Source organism: Cariama cristata, unplaced genomic scaffold, assembly GCF_000690535.1.
Source record: "Cariama cristata isolate BGI_N322 unplaced genomic scaffold, ASM69053v1 scaffold4994, whole genome shotgun sequence".
Classification (NCBI taxonomy): domain Eukaryota; kingdom Metazoa; phylum Chordata; class Aves; order Cariamiformes; family Cariamidae; genus Cariama; species Cariama cristata.
In genome coordinates, this window is record NW_009611091.1 from 1 (window position 1) to 8,176 (window position 8,176).

The 8,176-nt window shown below is 41.7% G+C and overlaps 1 protein-coding gene across 1 annotated transcript in view; it reads left to right on the top strand.

Annotated features, from left to right (window-relative positions):
• Positions 1–2,839: 2,839 nt before the first annotated feature.
• Positions 2,840–8,176, top strand: part of ANKS6 (ankyrin repeat and sterile alpha motif domain containing 6) — a gene marked incomplete at both ends in the record, with an annotated part of 26,804 nt that continues 21,467 nt past the window's right edge. Inside the window, one exon of the mRNA XM_009698103.1 lies at positions 2,840–3,339. Coding sequence (XP_009696405.1) covers positions 2,840–3,339 — 500 coding nt within the window. The remainder of the gene's footprint in view (positions 3,340–8,176) is intronic.

The following is an 8,176-nucleotide window of genomic DNA, read 5'->3' on the forward strand; positions in this document are numbered from 1 at the left end:
GTGGTCATCCCGGGGGGGATCCGAGTGGCCACCTGTTACCGTCCCTGGGGGTGGGTAAGGAGGGGCTGTCGAGTTTAGATTTGGATAAGTATTACACTGGAGTGTTCGGTTGTTTTTTTCCGTGTTGAGGATGTGGTGATTGAAGCTGTATGTGCAATTTCTTGGGTAAAGCCAGTGCAGAATCACAGTCAGAAGTAACCTGAACGTGAAAACACTACTCCCCTCATTCTTTGTGTGGAAATAAGATATGTGCACAACCTTACTTAATTTTCTGTCTTTTTTTTTTTTTGTATGTGTGTGTCTTATCTACCTGTTGAAAAATCATCTCTAACCTAAAACATACTGAAGCAGACAGAAATAATTCATTTCACTTGGCTTTTCCATATTTTCTTAAGTGGCTTGCTGGAGGATATGGAAAAAAAATCATTGCTGAGGGGTTTAGTGACAAAACTGGATTGTTTTCTGCATCAATGACGCTGTGCTTTGTGTAACCCACGGCTGGGTTGTGGGAGGTTCCCGTATTGCTCATGCTGGTGTTTGTGCTTATCTTTACGTATAAAAGTACCCCTTGGGTTTACAGATGTGTTTTGCAAGGTTGGAGGGCAGTGCTTTCCTATAATAATTGAATGTTTAATTGAGAGAAATGTTTTTTGGGTGGGTTTTTTTTTTTGTTTCATAACAGATTAAAATACTTGGAAGAAAAGAGTCTGTTTCAAAGTCAACATTTCTCTTTTCAATTAAAGCCCGTAAAAAGTTCCCAAAGAATGAGTCACACAGCTGGTTTCCCAGTAAGAGCAAGGAAGACAAGGTTCAACAATTTTGTTATTTTATGAAGGTTAAAAAAAAAAAAGAAAAAAGTTGCAGAAACATTCTGAGATTTTTTTCCCTTAATGAAAACCGTACGCTCATTCTCTAAAAACAATAAACTTGAATCATTATAATCCTCTCACTGTTTTAAAGAAATGACTTGCAGCCATTTGAAAAGTACTGTAGATATGACTGAAACCTGTAGAGAAGGCATAAAGCAGAAGAGTATGTTTCTTTTTAATGGATAACCAAAAAGGAAACATAGTGTTTGTACAAAGGTAGGTTTCAAACTATGTACATGTTTAATTTTCTGGCTGTGGTTAGTCCTGTTGAAACCGGACAGGAGATAGCATATATGCATAAAATTATTCATGTGTACAGGGGTTGCAGGTTCTACTGATGTGATGCAGTGAAGGCTACCAGGATAGACCTAGGGGCTAGACAGGCCCTGGAGGCTTCCTTCTGCAAGTATGTACTTTCTGAAAGGAAACTGGGGAGTTTGGGTCTCATGTCTGCTGTTAGTGGTTAGTAGCATTCTTCAGGATTTCCTCAACAAACATTTGCTTTGCTGCAGTGTACAAAGGCTGCTTTCAGGATCAAAGTTTGATTGCATTAAACACTGCACGAGCATATAGTAATGCATGATATCTGCAACATGTACACGTCTTGTCAATGTGTTATGTTTATTAAAATGTGGGATTCCTCAACTGAGGAACGGTAAAGGATTTCCACTTTCTCATGCGTGGGTGGGTGGGTGTATGGCTTGTGTGGTTGTCTTTTGCTTACTGACAAACTACCAGAGCCTCTGGTAATAAAGCGATAGCAAAGCTGGGTTACTGGTGAAACTAGTGTCAGAGTTTAATCCTCTGACCAAGTTCTTTTAGGTATTCCACACAAGGAGGGTTTAATGCTTTAATACCAAGTTTCCTTATTGGAAGATACTTGATGTTACATAGGATTTTAATTTAGCCGAGTGATACAGCAATCTCTTGAAATCATAACACAAGCCTAACTTAGCAAATGCAACACACAGTCAAACCAGAAAACAAACAGTACGCCTATTACCAGTCCCTATATGCTCACAATCACAATGCTGGGCTTCCCCGGTTGCCAGGGAGGAATATGTGACTGGAAGCCAGCTCAAGCCCCTTGCTCCGTTCAAAATCCATTTTGTTGGTTGCTCAGTTTTGGTGCTCTGTGTTGGACTGAGCTGTGTAAATGCTTGCCCCATGCTGGTCTGGCTGACTCAGGAGGGTAATGCTTTCTATTGATTGTTTTAGGGAAGGCCATTCACACAACCAGTTGTCCCACTCTGCTGATAGAGACATTTCTCTAAAGGCCACTCTCTGGTCACCTGTATGTGTTCAGCTTACTTTGCAACAGCTGAGGCCACTGGCTGTGTTCTTCTCTGAGCTTCATGGGCATGTGCCTGTCTTCTCTGAACCTCCATCCATTGTGTGGATTCATTGATGGTTCACAACTGGAAAGCAGGGAATGATGCACATACAAAGATTGGCTATCCAGTTCATAAAATGGTCTTTTTTTTTTTTTTTTCTTTAGCATTGACACTCTTTGAAGTTTTTACTGTACTTGGTCAGTAGTAATGAGGGTACTTAATTAAGATTTCTGCAAACAAACTGGCTTCGATTCTTGGATGTGATACAGACCTGGAAATAAGAGGAGGAAAGTGACTCTCTGGCTTACGGAAGTTACAAGTTGATGTCCTGCAGTTGAAAATGAGGCTAGCACATTGCTGCTTTGATCAGAATATCCTCTTGAATAGATGCCTGGTTTATGAGCATGGTCACTGGTACATGTGGAATGGTTTAGTTTACAGTCCTTAGCTGTTGATTGCTCCCCTCTTGTGAGGTGACCACTGTCGCATTCAGTGATGTGTGCATGATCCTACATGGTGTATTAGTCAGTGGCCAATTTGGTAACAAAGTTTTCCATATTCAGAGTATGGCTGTTTTCTTTGAAAAGCCGCTGCCGTCTAAGGTGTTAATTCTCCGCCTTATCTCTTTTTCTCAAGGTTCGGACATCTAAGCGTGGCACACATCTTGCTGGAGAATGGTGCTGATCTCAATGCACAGAATAAGTTAGGAGCCAGTGTCCTCACAATGGCCTCCAGAGGTGGCCATGTCAGCATGGTGAAATTATTACTGGAATCTGGAGCTTTTGTAGACAATTATGACCATTTTAGTACAAGTGTACTTAACAGTAGCAGAGACGACCTTCCCGATATCACTCCACTAATGGCAGCTGCTCAGCATGGACATGAGGCAGTTGTACACCTGTTATTAGACTGGGGAGCTGATTGCAATTACACTGTGAAGACTATGGGCTGGAGTCCTTTAATGCTGGCAGCTGTTAGTGGAAAGGTGAGCTTGGCACAGCAGCTCATGGAGAAAGGTGCCAATCCTGATCACCTGAATGTACTACATAAAACACCTTTTGAAATCTCTGTTGGCTTCAAACACAAAGACATGAAGGACTACCTGGAATCTCTCACAACGATCAGACCCCAGGCAGGTATGGAGCATTACTTTTTTGTTTCACTTTCTTGAAGTTTTGATTGTGTATTTAGAAATTGAAGAGGTTATTCTGTATGTACATGGTGTTTTTTATAATTTGTAACTGGACTCTTTGGAAAGTGTTGGAGTAGGTACACCTACCTTGGGTGAGGCAGGACCAGCTTCAGCAGATTACCACCATGTTAGCATGATGAGATTCCTGTCCTGCAATAAAAGTCATGTCAAACATTTTAAAATGTTGTAATGTTTTAAATGTTTTTTGCTTTTAAAACACACGATCCAGGCTGTTTTAGGAATCCAGCTCGATTTAGGAAGAAAATTACAAAGGCCTATTTGAAATGACACTAAAGAAGGGACATAAAAAACAGAATAGGATATCAAAGAAAGGATATCGCAGACTCAAAGAGAACCTAGAAGATATAAAATCTAGAAAAGCTGCCTCGTAAGGAGAGACTGAAGAAGTTCAATCTGTCTAGTTTCATGAGGAGGTGGTTAAGAGGTGTGATTGATAGAGTGTCCACGTTAAGGACAGGAAGTCCAATACTGGAGGGTGTTTTTATATGACAGCCAAAGAAAAAAACTGTGGGTTCAAAGTTAGAAGAATTTGAATGGGAAATAAGACAATGTGTTTTGTGGTGAAGCTTAGACCTGGAGTGACTTAGTAGAGGTGTGCAATCTCTAACAGTTGTGGTCAAGGTTAAATGCCTTTCTAAAACTCATCACCGGATTGTCTTCACTGAGTGTCACATACAAGACCTGTGACATGCAGAAAACCAGATAAGGTTAACCTAACATTTTCTTTACCGCTCTCTGAATATATGAAACCTCCTTAGAGTCCTTTGATAGCGGACTGTGTATTCTGAGAAAACTCAAGTATTAATGTGAATGAATAACAAGTCAGCGTGTCCCCTACTTTTCTGTCCCTTGCAGGAGAGGGAAATACTTGATTAGTTTCAGGACTTCATAGAATTTATAAGCAACCTTCTCCCTTCAAACATGAATATGCCTTTTTGTGTGTGCACACACACACACAGATAGACACACATACTGCTTGTGTATGCACAAAACTGGGCTAAAAAGACATTATTTCAATGCAAATCTCAATTAAAATGAAGTTAAGAAATGTTGCTTTTATGGTGTTTAATTTTGCCCTGTAATACATTCGTTACATGCACTGAATGAGACGAGAGATCTGATAAACATTTTGTGACCATGTAATTAAAGAATGTGCAGTGGTCACATAGCTTTAGCCATAAGTTTGGAAAGACCTAAGAAATCCAGGATTTTGTAGAGAGAGTTAATATCTTGTACTAGGGGATCTGAAGGCTTAGGAAGATGTGAGCAAACTTAGACTACATTTTTCCTTCAGTCTTAACTAGTATATCCCCTACCATACACTTAACCAAAAGGACAGGATAGTATATTTTGTGTCTTTGCCAGTAATTTTCCAAGTTTTTTTAATTACTAAGCAAATTTGTATTGGTACCAGTTTTTTGTATATAATTTCCTAGGATTTTGTTTTTATTGACGATAAAGGTTAAAGCTACTTGCTGTCACCTACCAGTTTGAAATGTTAATGAATTTAGTTTTAAATTTTTTTTTCCTTTTTGCAGGTATCTCTCCTGGATAGCCTTCCAAGTTAGCTTTTCTTTCTAGCTGATTCTGTAATGATGTGAATGTCTTATGTTAGTTTTGTTAAAGTATTGTGGATTTGCTTCTCTTTCCTTCTCTAGAAGTTTGTTTGTGCTAACAGAAATGCATTAAATCTGTTCCTGAGATCCGGCAGTTTGGTTTGGACATTGGAACGTCAATAAACGCATTTCAGAGATTGAGACCTTATTTTGTATGTGGCTGTTTGGGGACACTTTTCAAAGTATTTGTGCTTTATGATGCAGACCAGTGCTGGCAGGTGCTTAACAAGAGGGTTTGGAAGAGCTGCAATTGGATTTTTCAGCTTTGGAGTACTTGCTATGAACTCTAAGGATATGGCTAGCCCTAGGAAGAACCTTTTCCAGCTGCTTCCACCCATGCAGGCATGGTGGCAGAAAGCCTGTAGGGTAGGATAGTCCCCTCTAAGCTCTCTGCCACTTATGATACCCAAATAGGCTTAGTTAAATCTTACCTAATCATGTCTATATGACACTGCTGTGTGGACATGTCTGCAATCCCCAAAATTGTTAATTTTTATTTACATTTGGTGTCATTCACGCAGGTGAAGCTTCCCTTGTACTTTAAGAAGCAAGGATGAAAAAATCTGACATTTGTTTCTGCTTCAGAGAAGGTGTCAACTTAGTCAGATGTTGACTCATAGGTTAAGTTGGAGCTAGGGCTTTCATACAGCCACACTACCAGACAGAACCGGCTGACTGTAGACGTTTGCTCATGACCAGTCTCTGAGGATTAGGTGTGAATCGGTTACAGTACACGGAGAGAATCGGATGTCTGTGGGATTCGCTAGTGCAGTGCTTTATACCTTGCCCATGCATTTGCACATACAGAACATATGTGCAGGCAGAGTTGGCCTTGAAAGTCTTCTGTAGTCATACGACTTGAAGTACTGAAGAAGTCTGTTTAAGCTAGGAGAGTGGACTTGCTTTAAAGCAGATGAGTGTTCCTGTCACCTCTGCTGAGGGAGTTTCTGTATGCAGAAGGGTAGTAACTAATTGGGGCAGAGAGGAGGGTAAAAATGTTAAGCTTCCACACAAATTTCTGCACTGGTTTTTGGCTATGGCTTCAGTCTTCTCCTAGCACTGGAGCCTTGTATGTCCTGGGAAGAAAAAGATCCTTTCTGTCATACAGCAGGCAGCAGAAAAAGAACTTGTCTTCTGATCCATTGCCATAGATGGGCCAAATTGCCTCCCAAAAGAAAGCAACTCTCTTCTCGGGGCTGTTTTCCGTAACAAATTCGGAACCACTGGAAAAGGCCTGGGTGTTGGCTGTGTTCTGTCCTTGTCCTTGCTTCAGCTTAGCCAGACGACAGTCCATCCTTCTGGCATCTCCTCATGGTCTCCTGCTCCCTCAGGCTGCCTGTCTTCCAGGCTTTTCACATGCCAAGTACAGAGTCTGGTCCTTTCCTAAACTAGTCTTTTGAAATCTGTTTTCCAATGGTGAGCTCAAACACAGTTCGTTCTATAAGAGCAGTTTCTGAACCAGGAGAAAATGTAGGACTGTCCTGGTTTCGACTGAGATAGAGTTAATTTTATTCCTAGTAGCTGGTACAGTGCTGTGTTTTGGATTTAATGTTGATAACCCAGGGATGTTTCAGTTGTTACTGAGCAGTGCTTACACAGAGTCAAGGACTTTTCAATTTCCCATGCTCTGCCAGCGAGGGGGTGCACAAGGAGCTGGGAGGGAGCACGGCCAGGACAGCTGACCCCAACCAGCCCAAGGGATATTCCATACCATAGAGCGTCATGTCCAGTATAGAAACTGGGGTAGCTGGGCGGGAGGTGGCGATCGCTACTGGGGGCTGGGCTGGGCTGGGCATCGGTGGTGAGCGATTGCGTTGTGCATCACTTGTCTTGGGTTTTATTTCTCTCCCTTTTTGTTATCTCCCTTTTCATGACTATTATTAATATTACGATGATGATATATTTTATTTCAATTATTAAACTGTTCTTATCTCAAGCCACAGGTTTTACCTTTTTTCCAATTCTTCTCCCCATCCCACCAGGGGTAGGAGGGGGAGGGAGGAGTGAGCGAGCGGCTGTGTGGTGCTTAGTTGGCAGCTGGGGTTAAACCGCGACAGTCCTTTTTGGTACCCAACATGGGGCATGATAGGTTGAGATAACAACAAGTCTGACTGAAACATATTGGAACAAATTTGTTATAATCATTCATTATATTAGTTTAATAGTTGCGAGTTGCGATGTTTTATTTGCTCTCAGAGTTGCTGCGCTTGTTCTCAGAGTTGCATTGTGTAATACCTTGCTTGCTGTGTATGTTTCCTGTTGTGTTGTTCATCACCTCTGGGACCTGGGCTAAGGTTATAATTTTATTGTACTTTGTAACGCTGGCTTATGATATGATAGAAATGCTGGTCGTGAGACTCATCTGGTATTTGGACTCAGCATTGCTGTCACTTCCATACCTCGAGAGCCATCTATTGGAAACTATTAATAATTACACCTTTTACTGTTCCTCCTTGGAGAGCCAACCTGTGGAGGAGACATCTTCCCACATCTTCCCCTGCTCTACCAGGCTAATTACAATAGCATTTGAGAATTTAAAAAATTTTGAATATCCTTGGGATATTGAAACCAGCCTAGTCCTATTGTGAGGAACCATCATGTTCCTGAATGTGGTTCTGGTCTTGTTTAAGGTTAAACAGCTATGTAAGAATACCACACAGAGATCTACCCTGAGGCTGGATAGTTATGAGTGGCAGGGTGTGTGGGATAGTATGGGCAAGTGCCTAGGACACGGTCACCTCCAGCGTTTTGGAATTTCACCCCTGGACAAATGCAGAATGCATTGTTCTATGAGTTGCAATGAAAAACAACTGCAAAAGGCGGTTCTTCTAGGAAAATTGCTGCTCCATTCTCCGATGGGCAGTTTCCCAGACAGAGCAGAAGGACTGATCTTACTCCTGATCCTATGGAAAGGAATTTTAGTCCGTTTTTACAAGGAGTGAGTAGAGAATCCTATGACCAGGAGTAGAGGGACCCTGCCTCCAGCCAGGTGGAGGAGAGGGACAACTGGGTTTACTGGACTGTGTGGATCCGATGGCCTGGCGTGTCAGACCCACAGGGGTATAAGGCTGTCGTAGATACCAGTGCACCATGCACCCTAATGCCAGCAAGCTATAAAGGAGCAGAACCCATCTGTATTTCTGG